This window comes from Protopterus annectens, chromosome 9.part0, assembly GCF_019279795.1.
Source record: "Protopterus annectens isolate FY-2018-M chromosome 9.part0, PAN1.0, whole genome shotgun sequence".
In the NCBI taxonomy this organism is placed as follows: domain Eukaryota; kingdom Metazoa; phylum Chordata; order Ceratodontiformes; family Protopteridae; genus Protopterus; species Protopterus annectens.
In genome coordinates, this window is record NC_056743.1 from 1,345,390,938 (window position 1) to 1,345,416,382 (window position 25,445).

General features: G+C 41.2%; 1 protein-coding gene across 7 annotated transcripts in view; it reads right to left on the bottom strand.

Annotated features, from left to right (window-relative positions):
• Positions 1 to 25,225, bottom strand: part of FGFR1 (fibroblast growth factor receptor 1) — a 566,249-nt gene extending 541,024 nt beyond the window's left edge. For 2 of the 7 annotated variants that reach the window (XM_044084327.1, XM_044084326.1), the window contains exon 1: positions 23,523 to 23,713. In XM_044084327.1, coding sequence (XP_043940262.1) covers positions 23,523 to 23,698 — 176 coding nt within the window. In that variant the 5' untranslated portion in view covers positions 23,699 to 23,713. Of the gene's footprint in view, positions 1 to 23,522; positions 23,714 to 24,001; positions 24,269 to 24,430 lie in introns of those variants that run through there. The other 5 variants (XM_044084325.1, XM_044084322.1, XM_044084323.1 and 2 more) reach the window with 5 other exon arrangements.
• Positions 25,226 to 25,445: the final 220 nt, after the last annotated feature.

Here is a 25,445-nt window from a genome sequence, read left to right on the forward strand (position 1 = left end):
ATCATAGTAATCAAATCCTCTGCCATTTTAAGCATATGTTTCTTAGGCAAAGACCCTGAAGCACTAGGAGAAACCCCCACTGAAGCTAAACTAGGCCTGCCTCTCAAAGAAGCCTTGGAAACAGAGGGGAGGCTCTAACCACCTTAGGAAGAGAGGGAAGAACAGCCACCTGAGAAGCCCCTCAGCCTGGCCTACTTCCTGAGAGGATACATCCTGTAACAATAAAGTCTCTCCCTGAGACTCCAAAGAAACACCTGGCAGAACCTCCGCTCCACTGAGCCTTCTAAAGAACAGCGTCGGGACGGTTCTTCCACTCTAAACTTTGCTGCTTTATCCTGCGCTTTTGCCCGAAGCGGGCGCCGGAACATCCGGCGGCATTTTATAATTACAACGCTTCCCAAAAACTAACGTGGCACAGTCTAACCTTCTCTTAATAGTGCGTTTGTTAAATCTTGCACAAGAGCGGCATCCAACAACGTCGTGCTCAGGCCCTAAACAAGGTATACACAAAGTATGGTAAACCCTATGAAGTATCTGTTTCACACAAGAAATACAGTTATTCACTTTTCTGACATCCGGTTAAATACTGAGGAAAAAAACAAAATATTCCCTAACGGGTGCCAGCCAACTTTGATTCGGTCTGAAACTCTGACTTCAGAAACTTTCAGAACGCCAACCTGCACTCGCCAAAATTGCTTCTGCATCGACCATGCGCAAAAAGACTGAGGATATGGCCGGTCATGCGCGAGTACCCTGACGCGTACTGACGTCAGTCTAATGCGCCGTGACCGACGTCAGCCATATACTTTGGTATTCGGGCCGACTGGACAGCGGACTACCCAATAGTTAGGACTGCAGCAATGTGGAATGAAGAACATCAAGTAAAATGTGCTTCATTTTACAATTAGCCAGAACAAACCACAACACAGGAGCCCAATCATTCAAAATTGAAAAAAAAATCAAAGTTGCAGAAGCATACAGTTTTCTCACTATATGCATCAATAACCTTTTCTTCCTCATCAGAAAGGGTAGGATTGGAATTATCTAAAGCTACTGCTGCTGGATCAGGTTTGGTAGGTGCGTATAAAACTTAAAAGCTTGAGGAATTTTATACGTCCTGCCTTTTTGGGGGCAGCTGGTTTACGGTCAGGAAAGCTGCAGGCATAACACCAATTGGCTAAGTTTCTGGTGTCATTCTAAGGGGATCCAGTATCTGTCTACCTGGGACGACACGATTAACAGAACTCAATGTTTTGCCAGAGATGGCCTGCATCTGTCACCCCTGGACTTCCGGATACTGGCCAATGCTCTTGACACCCCTACAGTGCCTTTTTAGATGTCCTTCTCTTCCATGTTGCAGTATTCCTTCCCACCCACCATTTACCCCTCTTCATCCACTAGAACAGCTACAAACAAACACTATCCGAGGGTCATGCTGCTCAATGCTAGTAGTCTAAATCTCAAAATGCACTCGCAGCACTCCTTAAAATGGAGAACAGACATTTGTGCTGTAACAGAGACCTGGTTCAAGGCAGCAGAAAGCACCCCTGCACTACCAGGCTATAACTCATTCCACACCTCTTAGCCCCCAGAACTTGGACTGAAGCTCCAAAGGTGGTGGTGTTTCCATATTCATAAAGGATGTGCACACCTCCAGACTGGTAGCCCAACACAACGCATCAGATACAACTAACATTGGGCAAGACAGCAAATCAGGTTGTAGCCTGCTACAGGTCCCCAACCACATCCCAAGACTCGCACTCCATGTTCCCAAGCACCCTGGAGAATACTAGGGTCTAACCTAACACTCTTACAATGAGCGACTTCAACTACCCCTTCATTAACTGGGAAAACTACTCATGTACCAGTACACTTGCCCAACATTTCCTGGAATTCATTAATTCCAATGCCCTGGACCAGCTCGTTCTTACCCCAACTAGAGGTAACATCCTTGACCTGGTCATTACTAACACGAGAGACCGTTGCTCTACACCAATAGTCAACCCCTCCCTGGTTAGATGAGACCACAAATCACTTTGGAAATCTGCACCCCCCCCCCCCCCGCAAAGGTAACCACCATGAAAAACTTCTCCAAAACCAACTTTGGGATCCTAAAAACAGAGGTTGCTAACTTCACGGCACCCATGTAAATGAATAGTTCCATGAAAGGTGAATCATACATCAATGCACTGTACGAATACGTGCACAAATGCATGGATCACATCATACCCAATAGAACCAAGACATTCTCCAAAAAAAGGAAGCCAATCTGGTGGTCCCCTGCCATATACAAACTACAACAGAAAGAGGAAACTGAGGTGGAATAAGGTGAAGTACCAAGACTTGAAAAACTCCCTTATCAGCCTCAACAAAAAGTTGAGATCCCCTCATCAAATCCCCTAAAGCTAGCTATGAAAACAGAATTGCAGCAGATATTCAAGAACCACAAGGCCTTCTACAGTTATGTAAAGAATCTCCACGGCAATACCCAGACTTGCTCTGAGCTACTGCACAATGGTACCTCCTATACGGAGCCAACAGATATTGCGAATATACTGGCCGACAGATTCAGAGCCAGCTTTACCCCTCCCCCCTCAACAAAGGCCCAATCACAGTACCAGTAGATTGCTGGGCACCCAATATTACTGCTGCACAGGTTAAAACAGCACTGTCCAAGGCCAAGAATACAGCTTCTGTGGGACCTGACAATGTCCCGTCTGTGTTCTACATGAACTAGAGTGAACTGGCACCTCAGCTGTGTGCCATGTTCAATCACAGACTCAACTCAGGCTTTGTCCCTACCGAACGGCGCACTGCTACAGTCATCCCTCTCCACAAAGGAGGAGCAACTACAGACCCTGGGAACCATCGCCCCATTATCCTGACGATTCTGATAGGTCATGATGCTTTCCATAGTAACAAGGACATAGGGAATCTCCAAACTCTGGATCCCACACACTTTGGTTTTGGGAAGGGTAGATCATGCCTGCTCAACCCAGTTGACTTCTTTTGAGTCAGTCGCCACAGCTGTGGATTCATACAGCCTACCTTGATCTAGCCATGGCCTTTGATACTATTCCCCACTCAGGAATAATAGAAAAAACTTACTAAGCTAGGAATCAACCCCTATATCACTAGGTGGGCTGTAAACTGGCTCACAGATGGAGTCAGCTACTTTCACACTGTGGGCTCCAAGTCAAACTGCTGACCAGTCACAAGTGGAGTCCGACAGGGTTTGGTCCTGGGTCCTCTCCTGTCTGGTATCCACTTCTCTGAAGTCCACGCAAACACAAAGGGACTCTGGCTGACAAAGTTCACAGATGATTGCAAGTTGGGAGCTATTATCAAGTCCCCAAGTGATGCTGACATCCTACAGAAAGGCCTCACTGAGACCAACGACTGGTGTCGGAAGCATAGCCTTAAGCTCAATACCAAACAATGTGTCATCATCCACTTTGGGGAAAAAAAAAAAAACAGTTTCCATGAATTACCACATTGACTGTAGTTCACTGAACACAGGTGTTCTAAGAGATCTGGGAAAACAGATTTAAAGCAACCTCTTTTGACCACCACATTGCCACTGTGGTCAGAAAGTCCCTGTGTGCGACATCTCATTACTAAGGGTTTTGCATCAAGGAGGTCATTGTCTCCCTCTACTCTTCCCTCATTAGGCCAGTTGAGTACAATGGCCCATTTGGCATGTACATCAGACACCTGCAACAACTGGAGAGGCCACAAAAGTACCTCACAAATACGATCTTAGGCCTTAAACACCTGTCCTATATGGACAGATTTTAAACTCCCAACTATTCTCCGTCTCCTATCACCTATGTAGAGGCGATCTCTGCTCAACTTACAAAAGCCATGTCTGACTCAGCTTTGTTAGAAATGCCACATCTAAAGAAATCCCAATCCCTCCGCACCACACGCTCCAGAGACCTCAATCCCATTACCACAATCAACAGAACAAGCTGGAGGGACAGGTTTATAACCCAGAGACTGCCCATGCTATGGAATAGACTTCCATTACATGTCAAACAGAGCACCCCACTGGCCTTCTTCAAGAGGAATCTTGAGGAGTGGATGGGAAATAGAAAATTCACCCCGGAAATCACTCCAGTGGCTCTGCTCGACAGAGGCACTGGGAACTAAGGTCAGGTGACACGATGTCAGGGTAATCCTATGGGCTATGCTAAGGCTACAGGGCCATTAGCCTAGTACACACACATATAAACATCTTCCAAACCTGAAAGAACTGGAGAAACTGGTACGGGTTCTGGAAATTCCTTATGCAACATTTCATAGCATCTTCTGAGGGACTGAGAAACTTCAGCGTTCAACCACTGAAAACATTGGCACATTCTAGTAACAGGTCTCAGAGGAGGAGAGTCCCCCACAGGCAGAGTTAGAAACTGAGCTCTCCTCAGAGTCGAATCAGAAATCTGAGGAGAAACCATGTTTCTGTTCCTTCATCCTCCTGTCCAGATCCAGGATATTCTCTTCAGAAAAGGAGGCATCATTTCTTTTACCTGAAACTACTGTGTTAAAATGATTAATAGACTGAACTAAACCTTGAAACAGACCAAGTAAACTACTCCTGTCAAAGGAAATTTGAGGAGGAGTACATGCATACTTAGTTTCTTTTTTTGAAAGTGAAAATGGGCCAACAATGTCATTAACAGCAGCAGCTTTGCCAAGGATGTGTACAACATTCTGTCAAAACAGGGAAGCCTTCTTCAATCCCTCTCCAAGGACTACGAGAGTCACTCCCCTGCTCACTGAGGAGACCCCCCCCAGCAGCTGTAAAAGAGGTGTCAAACCCCTTGTCCATAGTGGCTTGTAGGTGCTACATCAGAGGGATAGAAGCATAAGGGGTGAAAGATGAATGGACTGAGGTACAACTAATGGCCACAGCAGAGTCAATCTCCTGCAGCAGAGGTAAATTGCTGCCCAGCTGTGATGGCATAGGCTTTCTTTTTGTGGCTGGACAACTGATAATGGGACCAACAAACTGTCCCACAGTTGAGCCAAAAATGGTGCCCCTTTCTCAAGGAAAACACACTGCAAGTACCAGTAACAACTAAACCTTTTCAACAGTCACTTTTTCCTCACAGACAAATACAATAAAAGCACTTGGCCAGTCCCACAATGTAAAATAAACAAACAATCTCCCCACAGGAAAAACAAAAGATTTTAGTTAAACAACTTTATCAACAGGAAAAAAAAAGAACACACTTACTTAGAAGTACAGAACAGTCCATTAACACACAATCTCTTACAGTTTTCTAAAGAGGAAAGTGAATAAAATACTGACTGGAAGCTTTCCCCACAAAGGGAACCTATCTGCCCAACTAAGGGGAAATACAAGCTGACTGTAGATCCTCAAAAGTCTCAGACGACCATACTCTTTGGAGGCAGTAAAGCTCTGAAGGATTTGACACCAAAATTTGTATTTTAGTCAACTCAGTTCATGTGCCAGACTGTTCGGGTGCATGGAAGTTGGTCTGAAGCTTTAAAGGCTGGCTGGTTGTTATATACCCGGCAGGGGTTGGGAGGGTGGCCTAATGGTTAAGGTGTTTGCCTTACAAACACAAGGTGCGGGTTTCGAGTCTCACAAGGGATAATTGGCTAGGCTTAAAATGGCTCGCAAGGGCAGTTAGCTTAGTACTAATCTATGAACCTATGATCTAACCCACATATCTAAGGCTACTGAAGCAGTGATCAACATGATCATCATATAGTTGTACATCGCTACTGCTGTCATAATTTCAGGAGAGAGACCCAAAGCCTGTAGCCCCTGACCTTAGGGTGGCTGTTATAACTGCAAGGAGGATAAAACATCTTTCAATATTGTTGATATGTAATCTATAGTGCCTAGAGGACTTGCATACCTTAAGAAATCAGAACTCCTCCTCAGTGGTAGTGCTGTCCCCTGGTGGAGTATGATCAGACATTCCTTGGTAACTGTTGCCCATTGTACTTGTGACTGAAAATGACGGCCGATCCTCTTGAAAATGGCAAATACCTTTCTACTTCTCCAAGGGTTATACACAGCTGGTCAGTCCTTCTGCATACCCTTGCTCTGTCCAGCTAATATCTTAACTGCCTATTAACATCCATGGAGTGCAGGATTATTTCATCTTTTTTTTCCTGTTGGTTAGAGGGAAAAACTGGGTGGATACCATTAGACTTATTACCACATATAGATGCAATATTAACATGATCAAAACTATCTCCAAACATTGGGATATTCTTTGTGCCAATGATGAATTGACATCTCTTAGGACACGCTTGTCAGTATGGATATAGAAGAGGCAAAATATTAGGTTCCTTCTCCCATTTTAAAAAAGAGTGAGTTCCAGGGGTATGGTATGCCACCAATTGACCATGATGGGGGATAGGCTTTGGGGAACATACAGTTGTGAACACTGGATGCAAAAATATATGGACAAGAACAAAAAACAGTTTTCTAGTAGAAACACAAACAGTGTAGGACATGAAATTCTTTGGGAGCTGTAATAGTGATTGGGTTGTGTATCTTGCGACATGTGCTGCCTTCTTTGTTGGACAGACATCACAACCACTCAGAATGCGAATGTCCGAACATCGAAGTGACATGCATATCAAAATGGACACCAATGCTTTATACAACATTGTCTACACCACAATTCTGCCAGATTTCAGTTTATGATCATTGACAAGGTCCACGGTGACAGATCCAATAAACAGGGATGGCATTCTATTCTTAAGAGAAGTATTAGATCAAACTGAGTGCTCTGTTTTCGCCTGGTTTGAATGATTTATAAATGTATGATTTATTATTATTACTCTTTGTATTAATTATGTTTAATGGGTATTGCTCATTTCATATATATTTTTTTTTCACACAGGAAACCTGAACCAAGGGAAGAACTCTGATTGGAGGGCTTACCTCAAATATATATGGTGAACTACCTATGCGACTAATACTTTCTCCCACTGATGAAAGCCTTTGGGCTGAAACCGGTCTGGGATTTATTTATATAATAAATCTTATGTGCTAAAACCTTACGGCTTACTTTGTGCTATTTTTGCACACTGTTTGGTGCTGGCTATTTTTTTTCAACATACAAAGTGACCATGTCTGTATATAGGACCACGAAGCATTTCTTACATTACAGAGCCTGCAGTCCCAAGATGCTTTTGAACAAAATTATTGCTCTCAGAACTGGACGCATTTTTTTCCAACATAAAACTCAGATCCTAGGGTGGTACATGTGCCCTTTTTAGTGGCTTGAGGTACAAAACTCCCCTGAAAAAATGTTTTACTGATTTCCTTGCTGAAAATGAAGGGCATGAGCTGCTACAGACAAGTGGATTTTGATGAACATATAAGCTGAGCCTGCAAAAAATAAATTTTGGCAGACACTGAAAGTACCACTGAATCTTTCCACATTTTGCCAAGCATATTTTTAAGTTCACGGAATTCCAGATTCCCTCATTATGTTTTGCATGTCCTCAGGAAAAAGAAAATGCTCAAACAGTAGTTTCATGCCTTCTAGGTTATTAGATCTTGAAAGGATTAGAGTTCTCTTCTTGTTAGTTAAAAACATCCACCTGTTGAGCAAGACTGCAGGTTTTACCTTGGTGAGCTGTAACAGATGGGAGACTCGTCTTGGCCAGCATGGTGCAATGAGAACATTCTTGGCTTCTCCTCAACTTCCCGAATTACTCTTCAGATCACAGTGATGGTGATCAATGTGTAAAGGAATTTGCCATTCTAGCCGACAGGGAAAAAAGGTGTTCACTGCCCAAGTCTACTGACAAGAACACTGGGAACTAAACTTCCTAAGATGACTACTTTATCTCCAGAAATTACACTTCAGTGATTTTCTGTATCTACAGAGCCACCTTGTGGGGTGGTAACAAGCTCCAGATTAGCTGATCCTCTTCAAAGTTGTCTTTATGGGCATGTAAACTGACACTTTTACTGCCACCTCCCAGGCTTTGAATGCAATCTTGTACAACTAGTAAGAGTGTGTGCTGATGATGTACCACATGATCGTGGTGTTGTCCGCAACCATCCTCAGGAGTACTAGGGACCCACACATACTTCTAGCTCGAGTGTACTGTGCTGTCAATATTTCCCATTACAATCGGACTTCTCAGATATAGTGTGCCCTACTTTGAAACCTTGACAGTGTGCACACCCACACCAGAACCAAGGCAACTATTGTCAGGGCCTGACCAAATGTAAGCAGGCAGAAACTCATACCCTTTTGCTCTCTCTTTCAGAATGAGGACTTATCAGCCAACTTATTTTTATGCAAGATAAGGCTGGAAGAGGGTGCTCTAAAACTGGCACAGCTTCTTCAGATACAACTGGATTGCTCTCATACGTACACACATATTATAAATATAACCCTTACAGTGGCAGCCATGTGCCCCAATATACAGGGGACTTGCCTTATTGCCCAGTGAATATTTGCTACCATTAGTTAAAAGGAGGTGATAAACACTACTTTCTGGAGGTAGAAACACCATTGAATGGTTGCTGCCTAATAATGCTCCCAGACAGACTGCATTACTGACTTATGTTCAGTGTGACGTCTAGCTTTACAAGCTATCTTTTGCTAAAGGTATGACTTTTTGGGACTCTACATTGAAGTGTGCTCGCAGCAGACAGTAATCCAGATATGGGCAAATATATAATCACCTTTTCCTCGTAATGAGCTACCCCCCCCCCCCCACACACAGTTCAAACCTCTGAAGCAGAGCTAGTGCAGCACAGGGTTTTAAGGACTGTTCAGTTCCAGACCAGCTTAAGGGGGAGGCACTGCAGATGACCCAGAGGTGATAGTGCATTTGATGGTGCTTTGAATTAAGTCGCCCTTTGATGGTGCTTTGAATTAAGTTGCCCTAGTGTACATGCTGGGATTATGGCTCGACAAAAACTATGCTGAGGTCAATGCATAGGCCATGGTGGAGGTTGAAACAAATTACATCTCACCTACTCGAGGATAAACCTACTCTGAACAAATACAATGCTCAGTAGTACACAAAGATCTCTTTGAAGAGAGACTTTTTTTGGCTCGAGATCTCTGCTGGGCTGTACCTTTGGGTGGTTGACAGGTTAGGCAGCATAATCCATTTAAATAGCCCCAAGGCTTTTTTCTCTAATTAGTGTGAGAAAGACGCCTAGTGGCTAAACCACAGGGAAACTACCCTGGCTAAAAAATCTTGCATGAAAACAAAAGTGCATGGCTGGTCATCTAACAAATTGAAATGTAATAGTGCCCTATGCTCATTCAGACTAAACTATTAAGGGGAACTTTAGGAGCAGTTATTAGATGCTTAAAGATCAACAAAAATATTAAATTATAATGTGTATGGGTGGGTGTAGGGGGGGTCAAAAACCCAGGTGCGCAGTCCTAGAAAGCCCTCATCACAAAAACAAAACTTTATAAACCCATAAATGCCAATGTTCTAAACTGGGAAAGACAAAGTTCATAGCAAGCCACAGGCCATGTGCTCTGCAACCCCACCCCCCCAAGTCAATGGCCATAAGCTTTAAACAGGGCTCTGAAATAACTCAGCTAGGCATTTGGAAATTCCAGCATGTAAACAGTTGACTGGGGTTCTCTGAACTCTTTACAAAATAGCATACAAACTGTCATGTTCTTTTTGGCTTCAACAACATTTGGTGTTAGTGGAAATATATCCAAACAAAAAAAGTAAAAAGTTAAATCAGAAAATCTGAGCACACCATGACAAAACTATCATTTTATTGAATGCTTGCTGTCCAAGATTACTTTATTTCTCCCAACTGCAGCATGGTTTTAGAAATGTGCTCACTTTCTCATGATAAAGTAGAACTTAAGTTAGTTAATTTCTTCAAGCTCCCATGAGTTTATGGAACACAGCAAGTCAGCATGTGTGATTCTACATTTTTTCCAGCCCACCCACATACGTATACATTTTTCTGTTGCCCAACTACACCACATACTTGGCCTGTACAGCAACGGCTTTTTCTCTGGATGTTTTTACTCCTTTTCGAAACAAACCAAAACCATATGTTTACTGCTGTACTCCTAAACGCCTTAAACATGTTCTTGATGAACACAGACTTTATGTTAAAACATTCTGAGACCTTCTCTCACAGGTTGCCCTAGTCAGTCATCTCAAAGTCACTATACCTCCACATCCATAAAATCTGAAATTTTCTAATGGGTATTAAAAAAAAGTTACAAACACCAGCTCATAGCCTCTGTAAATACTACTATGGCTCTCCCCAAAATACTAAATCACAGTATTACTGGGACTAACTTGGGAAACACAGGGGAAAATGGTGTATGGAGAAAGGGTAGGAGACTGAGAAACATAACAACACAAAGAAAGGTAAAGCACAGAATTTATCTGCATGGTCTTGAAAAACTGTACAACTGGATTTAGTACAGCAGAGTTTACTGGTTTGGTACACCACTGGAGAATGCCCTTTCAGCCATAAAAGTAATGACATAAACACAAGATACTTAAAGACTTGTAAATACAGTAGATAACTGAAGCAGTACGCACAGTTCCTCCACCTACCTTCTGTACTAGTGAAATATATATCACTCTTTACCCACCAAGGAATAACATTACTATGCAGTAAGGAATGACATCACCATGCTCTGTAAAACTAGCTTCCACTGTAAATGAGACTCTCAAAAAAACAAATGAAACTGTCTTCAAGCTTCTTGATGAAGCTTCCCAACAGACTTCATTAGAAAATAAATTTAATATAATAAAAAAATATTCACTAATTTGTAACACTACAAATGCAATGGAGTAATAGCTAAAAACAGGAATGATGGACTTGGTTACTGGCTCCAGAGGAAAAAAATGCTTTTATCTCCACTTCCATTAGTAAAACCTACATTAAGAAGAACTCAAGTAGGAATCTTAGATTTCTTAAGATTGTAAAATGCACAAGATTTTTTTTTTTTTTTTTTTACTAAAGCTGCATGTTGCATTCAGAGTCAAGACATTAGCAGTGTTGGCTTACTATGTATGGCACGGTGAAGGACACTAGTAATACAAGAAGTAAAAAAAAACTGCCTTGCGGAGACCTCTGTACAGGCACATTTGGTCTGCCTCCTAGGAACTCAGGCCTCGGTATCAAAGTGTTCCTATACATGAAGTACATCTTGAAAGTAGCAACCAGTGGAACTACCCAGAAGTGCTGCTCCATAACCTAACCTATCAGGCTTTCTAAACTCTCCTGTGTGTGTGGATAGAATGGAATCAATCAGTGGCCCTCCTCCCCACTACCAGATCAACTGAGTTGACTTTTCTCCAAATTTAGTGTTAAGGAGGATTTCTGAAAGTCCTCTGTGGATCTGATCAAATTCCTTGGTTATAATGCGTTTTTCAGTCTTGGAAAGCCTTTTTTGGGGCCTTTTGAACAAAGCAGAATCAGACCAGGTGGAACCTGCTGTCCACTTAGAAGGCACCATAGCCACTGATAAATTACAGCTGCATGAAAAGTAAAGATGGGATACTGTCTGGGCTAAGCAGTACCTTAAGATGGAAAAAGGTGGGCAGAGAGGTAAAAGCCTGCCAGAAAGAAGCAACAGCCTGGTTAAATAAGAGACTGGAAGGCTGACTCCAGTTGTAAGGGAAACACCAGCTATTAAAGATCCATACCACAGAACTCTCTGTTGTATGGTAGTTAATAGTATCGGCATCAGTGGGACAAAAGTGATGTCTGATATTCATACAAGTCTAGCGCCCCTAGGCGCTTTACTGCAACCATCAGTCTGCTGCAGTTCATGTATTCAATGACGGCATTAAGAAACTGTCATATATGGTAGAAATATCAAGATTCATTCAACCAGCTCAATGGCAGCCTCCACTGCCTACGTTGCTGGAGTCCCTATAGAGGAGACTTCTGCTACAGCTACTTGGTCTCAGTTCATACCTTTGTATTTCACTACAAGTGGACGTGCAATCAAGATCCCATGCATCCTTTGGCATATCCTTCCTGAACGCCAACCCAGAGTTCTAGTAGTTAGGGAATCTACCCCATTCATCGAGTTGGACAGAAATGACAACATCGGATATGAAAGTTGTTGACTTACCATAACTCTAGGCCTGTGCTGTCTTTATCCTCCCAGCTGAACTTCCTTCCCTCCATCCCTCTTGCCAAAATTGTTGCATACGGTTTACAACTAACTGGATGTGTCCAAGTCCTTGTTATTTTCCATTACTGAGTTGTTTTTCCCCAGCATCACTATTGGCAGGATGGAATTTTGCATTATTGGGCCTATTAGATAGAATGCAAGACATAAAATTGGGCAAACTCAATCTGGGGTATTGCAAGGGACAAGGCCGAGCCCTGGACCCAAAAAGCTTAGAAAAAAAGGCATAGAGGTTAGATCAGACTATCCATTCATGAAGTTGGATATAAAAGACAAAAGAAGAAGATCATGTATTCTTTGGTTGAAAATCCATTTCCTGAGCAACGGAATTAATTCCTTATATTTCTATTTGCCCACTGTGTAATTTATAGCAAATCACTTAAGACCGTGCTCGTGGGTTGTTCCTGAAAAGGGACACTTGTGTCCCGTCAGCTTACCTGGTTAACAAATGCACAAAACACAATAAAAGAATGCAAGTACATCTCCGTTTTCTTAAACCTAAATACAGAAAAATGTGGAGCTTCTTCAGTTAGCTTTATCAGCCAGACTCCTTGATTGGCACCTAATGCAGAAAAGGATTTACTGTCTTGCACAGTTGAGACTACTTCCTCAATCATAACCAAGTGTTCTCTTTTAAAACTGCTTTACTCAAATCAGCACAATGTGAATATTGGCTTTATTCACAGAAGTAACCATACTATTTCACACATTCATTAGCCCAGTTTCCTCTTTGCTTCAATTTTAGTTGAATTCTACTCTAAGAACTACTCTTCGAAGCATTCATTACTGGTATGGCATTTAGACATATTTAAATGACTTTCAGAAAGAAAGACATCCAAGCCTACAAATAAACAGGATAAATCAAGGCAGATATCCCCGCTATGGCTCTGTACAGTATTTGAGGTGGCATTGCAATTGAGTACCTATCCCTGTATGCATTTACTGTGCGTAGTGGTGCACCGGTGAACGTTATCGCCTCACTCAAGAGGCTCTTCGGTTCGATTCTCGGCTGGAGTGCCTTCTATGTGGAGTCTGCATGCCCCCCTCGCAATCGACTGAAATTTAAAAGACAGGTAGGTGTGTGCCTTCTCTGAAGGTTGGGTGCTGGGCTGCCAACTCGACACCATAAAAATCACTGCCAATCGTAAGTGGACTGGATATCCGCTGTGGTAACCCCTAATCACATTAAAGAGCTTTCCAATGCAAATTCTAATAATATTTTCTGACAAACTATTACACTCTACATCTAGTTTAAATTCTCCTGGTACTTGCTGAAGTTCCAATGAGTACAACTGAAATTCTTGCAAAAGTGGAAGTGAAAAACTGAAGAAACAAAATCACAGGCTGTGATACAGTAATCTCAAAACTAGAAAAGTTAAGAGGGGAACAGACCTACAATAGCTGGTGTAAAGGAGGGAATCCCATTTCATGTGCATTAGCCACTTTGAGAATTTATCTTCTGTCTAAATCATTGAATTTTCTAAAACATTGGGACTCAAGGATCTAGTCTTGCACTTGACAGTAGCTTTCCCTTGCATTTTTCTTATCCTAATGTAGTGTTTCTTTGCCTTCTGCTTCTACACAATATTCCTTTTTAAAACACCAGCAAATAATTTCTCGTTTTGCCACAACATGCAATTTCATTTTTGCATGTTTTTCCCTCAATACCTCCTAAATACACATGAGTTTGGGGGTACTGCATCAACTGTCATCCCTTCTCTCGACTCAGCATCACCCCTAAAAAAGGTCTTCAGTCATGCCAGACTGTCTTCTCACACAATCTCTCTCTTGGCTGTATGTTCTCCTCTCCTCTGTCTCTCTCCAAAACATGTTCTACCAAGCCATCATCTGCTTTCATCAACATGCAATCGAACCACCCCAATATGTTGTTCTTGTTATTCTCTGCAAATGCAGTACTTCAGCTCAAATGTCTCCATGTCATCATCTGTCCCAACAGTGTGTACCCAACTTCCTGTTTTAGACACTTCATTTCCATCATCTCAAACTTCCTTGGCTGTTCTGCTTTTACTGCTCATGTTTCTGTGTCACACAGAAGTACTGGTCACACCAGTTTTGTGGCTCCTTACTTTTCAACTTGTGTGACCTTCTGTCACACATTATTCAAAATTATTCAGTGTGTTATTCTCCATGACTCCATTTTTTGGTGCACTCTTAGCATCGCTCTCAAATTCAACTAGAAAGGCTGGATTTGAAGCTAGTACTTCTCATTCCTGAAGTTTCACCTTTTTATTCACCTATCTGCTACACCAAACACCTAGCATATTTTTGGATGTGGGGGGAAATCATACAGACAAGGGGAAAACAAGCAAACTCCACAAAGAAGGCAACCAGAGACTTTCTATGGCAATTAGGAAAAGTACTTCTTACATCTATTATTAACCACTGGGATAGATATTAATACACATTTTATACTACTTTTTTGTCACTGCTTTAGCACAGCTAGCCATTTGTGTTTAGGTCAGTTTCCTCCTTTCTTTCTGTCTTAACAGATGCTTTACAACTAGAACCTGGACTCCTGATGTGAGAGAAGATTTTAGATCAACAGTGATGGGCACATTATACAAAACATGACAGAACAAATTTAAGAGGTAAATGATACACAATAATAAAGGAAATAAAGTTGTGATTTTGTATGTGAAAACATGGCAGACTCCCTATAATTTGCAGAAAAGGTCATGTAAAAAAATTAAGTAAAAAGCACAAAAAGTTCTCAACAGGGAAGTATGCATATCTGTTAGGACATGACTTTGGAAGACAACAAGGGGAAATAATGTGAAAAACGAATGCATTTGCATTTTGTATATACTTTGCAAAAAGCATTACGCCAAACACACAAAGTATTCATAATCAATGAAGAGCTGCCAAAGTTTGTTTTTTGTGGTGGGTTAGTGCATTGCTGTGTTACTCCATTACTGTGGGTTCTTATTAGGATATTCAATGCAGCTAAATGAATGTGGGTAAAGTTGAGAGAGATTTAGATGACACAGAAAGTCTGAATAACTTTGTTGATGACGTAGATATACAGCAAATAACTAGAATAAAATATTTTTAACCTTAAGCAAGTATTGAAAAAGGTATGCTATTTTTTATTCTATACCTTCTACTAAGAAAGTAGTTGGGAGACAAGTTACTCCATTCATCCAAAAGCCAAAAAGAGACTGCAGTGCAACTGTGAGTGAGTGATGGAAGCCATGTTTTAGACTACATATACTCGAGTCACAAAGACTAGCAGTTAAAAGTAGATACATTTGAAGGAATTATATTACAGTTCTTTCTTCCTGTGACAAAGAAGCAAGGTCAATAGCCATTCTAGTCCCTCTTCCATTTACTCCTTGAACACAGAATGAAAGCAAAATGGCTCCTGTGAATTCAGGGACCTTTCTGATACCTCTATCATACTAAAAAAAAATTCCAGTTGCATTCCTCAATAACCCGCAGAACTATTATAAAATACAAAATTTATTGAGAACCTTAAGTGCTTTCCCTCCCAAATGAGAGAGACTTGTGTTTGGGATGAAAGTGCTTTAGTCTAAACGTTTCAATAAATTTGTATTTTACAACACTTCTGAAAAATCATTCAGGAAGGCAACTTGGTGGTTTCTGATAGTCTATTAGCAGCAGTTCATTGGAACGTTGAGAGTATATCTCTCTCATACCATACTATGGTTAGCCTCTCTCTGTACGTTGGGAGTACATCTCTCTCTCATACCATACTATGGTTAGCCTCTCTCTGTATAGCTCAAAAGGAATAAGGGCCATAAAAGGGCTAATCTTGTGAAAGACTGCCTGGCATAATTGTTTAGCCTAGTCTGAACAGATGGATTAGAAGAGTCTACATGAGCTATGTACAAAAGTCACTTTTGCTATTCAGTACGTCACAGGTATACCATGTAGTTTTACAAAACTCCACCATTAGAAGAGTTAGCTGCCATGACATACCTGACAAGGATTTCAGACACATTTCTGTTTTTTTATAACAAAGTTTCCTATGTTGTTCACTTTTCTTTCTTGCTTTCGTTCTCACACACGTAATACTTTCCACAGTGTACCACCACACACCTGGACTGTTCACTTATTGTCTTTTCTAGAACTATCTTGTAGCTCAGTCATCCTGTATGTTCCTCCACAGTTGTGTTAATCATCAATATAGCACCTACCATGTGTTAATCATCAATATAGCACCTACCACCCCCAATACATAATTTCCACATTGTGCTACCAAGAGACAGTTACTTGTTATTATATGGCCTTACTGAGCTACTGTAGCAGTCCTGCAGTGAAGCAACAGGGAAGGCAAGACAGACTGTCTGCCTCAGCTAGCTGGAAAAGAGAGAGAGAGAGAGAGAGAGAGAGAGAGAGAGAGAGAGAGAGAGAGAGAGAGAGAATGAGAATGTGACACCAGCCGTACTTACAAGTTCTGACTGAATCATGTGATGTAACCTCTCTACCCGGGTGGTTTTGCAAAAATCAAAAATGATTTGAAAAAAGGAAAGTAGTCCTATTGGTGCAATTTTTCCTGTCAATATTGAGCATTATGACATAACATCAGTCTGAACTGGTGGCGGCAGTACCCAAATTAAAAAAAAAAAAAAAGGCAGGGTTCTAAAGACCACATCAAAAGTAGTTCAATCACTTCTAAGCCTTCAGCCTATTAACTCATCATTCCCAGTCACATCCATTGAAACACACAAGTGCTCCTCTTGCTAATTACAAAGGCCACCAAAGCACAAACCGGAGATTTCCCCATGTTTTGTGTTGAAATGGCACCATTTACAGTGCAGCAGGTCACAGCTTACAGAATATGTGAAAAAAGAAACTCAATTCAGTCCTAAGCTAGTACTCCTCATTTGAGGACTGGTCAGCCTATCAGTGTTGTCTTACAGCTAGGTGCTTATGATGCAACCAAAAACCTAAGTTATGGAAACCACTCTCATCCTAAAAAGTGGTTACTGAGGTAAAAACATGTGCCTCAGAGGATACTCCTTTCCCTGTTGGATATAGTACTTCAAGGACCTGCAACACACAGGCACAAGCTTCAGCTGATGGTAGAAATAGTGGTGTAAAACATCATCTCATTTTCAGTAAGCTTCTCCTATAACATGATGAACGGTGCAAACACCCGAACCACAAAGCCACAGTGACAAAACTAATCAGCACTCTACAGCGCTCCATGCACTTACATTGTATAGAGTTTAATAGGAAATGGGTGAGAGAATCAGAACTCTCAACTATCCCAATTTGGAGGAGCATTCTGTCCCTATTTTCGGGCTTGCTTTAAGATTTTCAAAACAGTTTTCTGAATCTTCACTGCATGCCATTTTTAAGTGGTCTAGTACACAAAAATCACACATTAAATTATTGCTGCAACTAGTATGTTGGTCATGTAAATAAGTCACATTTGGACAAAAGAACTTGTATGGTGCAATTCAGCAAAAGAGGAAAAAAAATCTATTGATTTCACACTGATAATGTGCTTATAAATTTTCATAATTTGTCATCGTTTTTTTAAATGCGTTTTTCAGTAGTATCCCACATTCCTACTGGAAATGAAAAGTTTATGCTAGTAAGATGTCCAGAGTTTTAGTTGGATGTACTTACTTTCCAAGGGAATTTGTTCCCATTTCCAATGTATGCAGGTTGAGAATGAAGGGTCTTATCTTCTGCCTACTTCAACCATGCTTCTAATTCTACAATCATTGTAGCCGCGGTGGTGCAGCGGTTAGCGGTGTCGCCTCACAGCAAGAGGTTCTCCCATTAGATTCTCGTCTGGAGCTCCTTCTGTGTGGAGTCTGCATACCCCCCCCCCGCAGTCAAGTGACGTTAACATGCAGGTAGGTACGAGCATGAATGGGCGTGCCTTCACTGTAGGTTGGCCATTGGGCTGGCAACTCCGCACCATAAAACCCCATGCCAATCATGAGCGGACCGGAGTTCCGCTGTGGCGACCCCTAACCGAGAAAAGCCAAAAAGACTTACCAGCTACAAAAAGGTGACGACTTCTGACTTTTCCCGGTTAGGAGTCACCACAGCGGAACTCCGGTCCGCTCATGATTGGCAGCAGATTTTTACGGTGCCGAGGTGCCAGCTCAACGCCCATTTACGCATGTCTTTCGAACAGGTGACTGATGAGAATAAATGAGGTGCAGAACCAGCAGAATATCCTGGCCAGAACCTCACCTAACTCTTGGCAGCAACATCGTAGAATCATTATTTCAGCCCCCTCTCAAATATTCTTTAAAATGTGCGACACCACAGAAAATAATTTGGTACAACCTGAATTTTTCCCAGCCCAATTATCTTTTGGGCAATACAACGTTTCAGATAATGACCAATTAAGTACTGACACTTAACAAATAATCCTTATAAAGCTTCTGTACACATTCTATACTATAAACTGTAAACAGCCAATACCGCAATAAAATACACACGATAGAATATCATGCCACTGAACAGCTGCAAAGTACATATAAAAAGGATGCCCAGTTTCATAACTATGACAAAACTTTTCAAATCATGTAACAGGAGTAATTTCTAGCTCACAACAGGATACAGAGTACACCAGAAGTAAAGCACACAAGGCATGCATGCACAAAGGCTGTGTGGTTTAAAGTACAAAAATCAAAGGTTACACTTGACATGGGATACTGTACATATTGCCACTGCTTACGTGGACCATTAGCCTAATAACCTCCTATGAGCCTAAGAAGATATTTCTCACTTAAATTTGCAGCAGTCAACTTACAGAAGCAATTAAAAAAAATCATTCACTGAACTGCGGTGGTGGTGCTGTGGTAGCATTCTCGCCTCACAGTAAGACGCCCTGTTTGATTCTCAGCTAAAGCGTCTTCTGTGTGGAGACATGCATGAATGGGCATACCTTCGTTGAAGGTTGTGCGTCAGGGCTGGCAACTCGGTACGTATAAATCTACTGCCAATCATTAGCGGACCGGAGTTCCGCTGTGGCGACCGCTAACCAGGAACAGCCGAAAGATACAACATTCACTTGTTGAACTCAATGGGAGAGCTACCACCCCTTGACCCCCCCCTTTTCATAACTCTCCACTTGTTTTCAAAAGTGGAGGGATGCCATCACCCCCTCTGCAAACAATGTACATTAACGCATGCTTACGCAATACAATTATGGCAGTAGCCATTTCAAAAGCAATAAAAAGTAATTTACTGTGCTATACTAACATGTTTTAATTTTACCTTTAAAAAAGTAGGTAATTGGGATGGAACAAACCCTACTGCATACAAAAAAATCTTAACTTAATTGTGTTATCAAATGGAATATTTTGAACTGTATTAGATACTGAAATTAAAGATGGATTTTATTTTCAACAGCCTTTGAGCTCTGGTCTGACCATTTACAAACCTCTCACAAACATAGTGACCAACAGAATACATGCACGCAATAGTTGTGTATACCTTGTGTGCATGCACATTTACCCTTGCTTTACAGCCCAGGTTGCACTGTGATACATCAGTTAACTGGACAGCTAAATAAAACAGCGCAAGTTGCGGAAATCAAACTACAACTAATGAAATGTGCTAGGTTCATTGCTACAAATATGCAAAGTTCATTGTGTCATACCTCTGGAGTACACACACTGCTAGCCTCTATAAAATAGAGCTATTGTATAAATAACATTGTTGTTCTTGGTAAAAAAAAAGAACAACAAAGTCTATACAAAAACACCAAACATAAAAAAAATTCCTTACAGATCACTTGAAATTACATTTCCATAGCCCACAAAAAGCAAGCAAGGAAAAAAAATTAACACGCACCTACAGTATATGTGTGTTTATTTCATATTATACACACACAACTCCTAATCATTACTTGGTTATGTAAACTGAAGTTTTGACCAAGAAGCTTAAAACAACTGAAGTGTAATTCAAGTAGCAAAAGCACAACTGAAAAGCAATTCAAAGCACAACTTCAGAAGTTGTAGACCTGCAACTTGCAAAGCAGTAGCCATATTCAAATGTAATGTTTAAGTAACAAATATTGGAGTGGGGAAATAGCCATAACTCCCAGACTCCCAACCAACACTGTCCTTATTTTACACCTGTATCCAAATTCTTAAATTCTACACTGTTTATGTATCAATGGTGCTAGTCTATAAATTCTTCTGTATTTTGTATACATTATATTTACCTTTTAGGCCTGGGGTGTGGCTGCAAAGGATCATTGCACCAGTTCATTTACATGGCAAAAAAACAAAAATGACATACAATATACTTGTTCACTGGATTTGTGTATGGTCTACTGACTCTCTTCAGCCACAAACCAGGCCATAAGATTTACATGCTTAATACAAATACAGGATTTTTCCAAAAACACGTTCAAGATTAAATTACTGAAGCTAGATGTACACACTTCTTAGCTAGCAAAATTTTACAATATAGTGATAATCACACGCAAGGGCAACCCAATATAAACTTCGTAACAGGCAAGAGTACAATGTGATACAAACCGAAGTGTCTTGTGAGCCAATTCCATGGAGTACCATTTTCATAAGTCATTTTAGTCATGATATTGCCTCCCAAGTTCATCCTCTCATTGTTTTCTGGAATTTTTATTCTCTGGTGGTGAAACTTCCAGGATGCAGGCGTGTTTTTCTTTTTTGGGTGGGGGGTGTATGTTCCTATAATAGTTCGACTAATTTCAATATTGGATAACAAATCAGTTTAAAAGCAAGTGGAAAGGCTTGGGTAATTCTGGTACGTAGTCAGCCTTGCTTAGAGTTAGGCTGCAATGTATAGGTAGCAGTCAGCCATCAGTGGGGCTTAATTTATATCGCGCTGTAGTAAGGAATGCTCCACTGTAGCCCTAGATTACAAGTCTGAATCCCAACAGCACGGTGTTCCAAAGGCCACCCTTGCATGCATTTATTACACAGCCTAAAGAACTAAATTTAGTAATCACAAACTATGGGATATTACAAAAAGAAGATCTTAGTCGGTAAAAGCAACTGGGAAGGTGGGGGAGGGGGTAAGAGCAAGTGAGTGAGCAAATGAGTAAATAGCACAGAAGGCAGAATTACAGAAATACATAATACTGCCAATAAAGTTTCATTAAAAAAATGGTGCACCAGAAAAACAAACTGGGAGAAAAATACATGCTGTTTTTGCCAGGAAGCCGAGAAAGAAATATACTTGTCAGTCTGCAAGTAACTAAAACAACTAGGTAAACTTGGAAACGGACATTTCTCAAGGTTGCAAAACAGAAAATAACCCACATATATTTTAATAATCACAAAAGACTGTCCTGCCCTTAAAACTTGACCCTTGTCAGAAAAAAGCGTAGACACATGAAATTTTTATTTTCAAGGCAACAAAGCCACCACAAACTATAACTCCTTGCAAAAATAGCACAGCGACTAGTGGACCAACATACCTACCCTGACAACAGATGAGACACAGTCACTATCCTGATAGCAAAAGTTGGGAGACAAGCATGGTTAAATAGAAATGGCAGTGTTTTCATCTTGTGCATCTAAAAGGCAAATCATCATCATTTTCTTTCGGCTGTTCCCGGTAGGGGTCGCCACAGCAGATCATCCGTTTCCATTTCTTCCTGTCCTCTGCATCTTGCTGTCACACCAACCACCTGCATGTCCTCTCTCACCACATCCATAAACCTTATCTTAAGCCTTCCTCTTTTCCCGTTACCTGGTAGCTTCATCCTTAGCATCTTTTTCCCCCAATATACTCAGCATCCCTCCTCAGCACATGTCCAAACCAACATAATCTTGCCTCTCTGGCATTGTCTCCAAACCTTCCAACCTGGGCTGACCCTCTAATATACTTATTCCTAATCCTGTCCACACTCCTCATACCCAGTGTAAATCTGCATCTAAAAGGCAAAACAGAAGAAAAATAAATAAATAAATAGACTAGGTAAACCAAACAGTTAAATTGTTTACTGAAGAAGAACTCAACTAAACTGCAGAAACCACAGTGCTGGAAAGCTTCTATTAAAATTTTTTTTATTGAAAGTGTAATGCTCATTGACTTTTATATTGCTGTGGGGTATCCTACCAAGGGGTTGCAGTGGATTCACTCACATATTTATTTACTGACATTTGTTTACGAGGGAGTCCAATTGGGCACAGGTGGCACACCTGTTTCTTCCTTAATACCATGACCGAAGTTACCCCACACACAAAACCACTTGGCGTATCAGATATAACTGGTTTTCAAACTGTGGAATGTATCCTCTCTCAAAAACAAATTTTACATTTTTGTAAAAAATAAAGACCAAATGATACCAAGGAGAGGGAAACCTAAACCCAAGTTTCAATACAAAAGCTCCAGCAATAATGTAACTGCATGGGTGTTTCTTGGGTTATGTCGAACTTCCGTCCCAGCTACAGAAAAAGTTCTAAACTGCAGTATTCAAACAAAGGAATAATGACAGATCGCACAAAATCAACTACAACCTATACTGTTGGTAAGGGTTTTGCTCATACGTTGCAAATCAGATTGCCAAGGGATAGATCCCCTGTTCTTACCATGCTAAGGGATAGATCCCCGTTCTTACCATTGTAAAAAAGTAATTTTATTAAAATACATTTTAAAGAGAGGGTGAAAGAAGATATAAAATATTAGCTCAACCTCTCTTAATCCTCTCCAGAACTGGTGGTTTTGGGGGGGGGGGGGGGAGGGATGCGTGAATGATAATTAAAGACAATAAGAGCTACTGGTGGTTGGGGGGGGGGGGGGGGAGGTATGCGTGAATGATAATTAAAGACAATAAGAGCTACGGACTACTTTCTTTTAGAAAGTGTATCAATTCACACTATTCTGTTAAACGTCAAGTTAGTGTTGATATTTTAAAGGCGACTGATTGTTCCTATCTCCCTGGTGGGACCCCCAACTATACAGAGAAGAAACATTTGAAAATGTAATAAAAATACCTTCCCCTGCATCTTGCTCACGCACAATACTCAAACAACGGCTACCCATATGCCACATTTTTGAGTTACGGTACAGAACCAAGACCCGAAACTAATGAACTGTCATTTTGCAGCGCTGCAGGAAAACTGTACTTGCAAGTATACTGCTACAAGAAAAATAAACACGGAGTTTTGTAGGAACGGGATAAACTTTTCCGCAACAAATTCGAGAAGTAAAATGTTCCCGTTTATATAAATAACTAGAAAAGGATGTCACTCAAATACACCGTTCTAGCTCATTGAATGTTTTTGAAAAAAAAAAAAAAAAACACGTTTAAAAAAGTTCTTGTTCTTAAGTGTTAACTTAAGAGCTCAAAATAGAAATAAGTACAACAAAACGTGAATCTTCATTAAGCACAACTGTTGGGCCACTAACATGAATGAACGAGGGTCTCTAAACAAACAAAAGGTATCGTCACACCGCCTCCGATGGCTGCAGTCGCAATATAACGCTCCTGGCCGAAAGAACGAGAACTCTTTATATTTCAAGTAGAAACGAGAATTCTTTCCTTCCAACCCACAGACCCAGAAACCCGATGTAAAAAACACCATGGAAAAAGCCCGCACGTTCGCGATGCGCGTGAACATTTGTTACCAATACACCCTTCAAATTAAAAAGTAAAGTAGTAAGGAACCAATTTAAAGTGTTATATTGCGGAGTCGCCTATCTGCTACTCACAGTGTTTCCAACTCCATTAATGAAGATGTGCCCTCAGAGCTCAATCAAGACCTCTCGCTCTACGGCCCTACACAGATCAAAGACCAAACGGACAACACAGGACCAAACAAACAATATTCAGATTGGAACAGCAATGTACACACGACACGGTTTATTCTCTCGTCAAACTAAAATACCTGCGTCTAGAGAAATGCTAACTTTCTGACCAGTAATTTGCAGTTCACCGTCGACAAAACACACAAAGCTTCCCACAGTCATCAAGAAAGGTGAACAAGTTAGCAGAGACAATCGGCATGTTTCACAGCAATTAGATGGCTCTCGGTTACCCTCAAAAATAACATTGACCTTAACACTCTCTCTCCCTGGGTAACTTGGGATGCCTGCAATTAAAGCCTTACAGTGTTCGACACAATACATCACAACATCCCAAACCGTCGCTTTAAGGTCAGAAAAAAGAAACTCCCTCAACTCTTAAAGCCTTCTTCTAGACCCCGCAAAAAGTACTAGAGGTAAACTTGAAGCGTTACAGGACTAAAGCTCCAAATAACACACTTTTCAGCAATATTTTAAACACAAAACGGATGTGAAAACAAGTAACAAAGTACCTCTTTCTCCATAAAATGATCTACGGTCCCGAACAATACCCCAACCGCGGGACCGATATCGCGAATGCCGCAGCACACACAGTTACGTCCAATTAAAAGTAGCAAAAATGTTTTGATCTCCCGGTACAGGCGAATCCTCCTTGGCAGATTAGTTTACTTTGCACTCAATGAGTGCAGTAATGAGCAACTACATAGAAGAACGAACTACCGAAGTTCGTGGTCCAGGTATAAAGCTGCCAACTCCAGTGGTACAAAAATTGCTGATGTATTTCAGTAACCAAAGCCAATCACAAAAGTTTTCCCCCCTCATAAACTGAAAAAGTGATCCGCTGCAGTAGCCCTGGTTCCATAAACGGTATTCATTGTCAGTTCAGAAGTTCCGTTCTACCTGTAAATGACCGGGACAGGCTGCAAAGAAATTCCAGAGAAAAATGCCAGGAATACAAGTGGGGGAGGGAAGGAGCAGCTACAACTCTCGTATACCAATGACTCCAGAGCGATGGGCTCCTTAGTATCTCCAGGTCCCACCCAAACTGCTCCAATCCACCGTCCTTTCCCAAAGTAACAGAAACGCAAGTTTCCCGGTATACAGTGTGAACGATTTGAGAATGCTCTGTTATAATACCGGTACCAATCAACAAACCCTCCTTAAGTTTGTCTCTACCTTGTGTTTTTCCACCGCTGTTTTTCGATTATCTCTTCTGTGATTCACACCGCTGCGCGAAGCACACACTCCCACAGCAATCAGACACCCCTGTAATACCACCTTCTACCTCGGCCAATGCGTCGTCGACCCTCTCACGTCCCCCCCCCCCCCGGGGGGGGGGGTAATCGCGATGGTTTGCTGGGTACTGTAGTTTTATTTGTTTTTGTTTGTGCTGAAGCTCGATATGAAATATTGTAAATAAAGGCAGAGCTTTGCTTGGAAAAAAAAATACCAAAGAAGTGGGATGAAGGAGTATTCTGCTTTACTTGCAGCAGCTATTGCTTTTTCACTGACTGACCTTTCCGACCA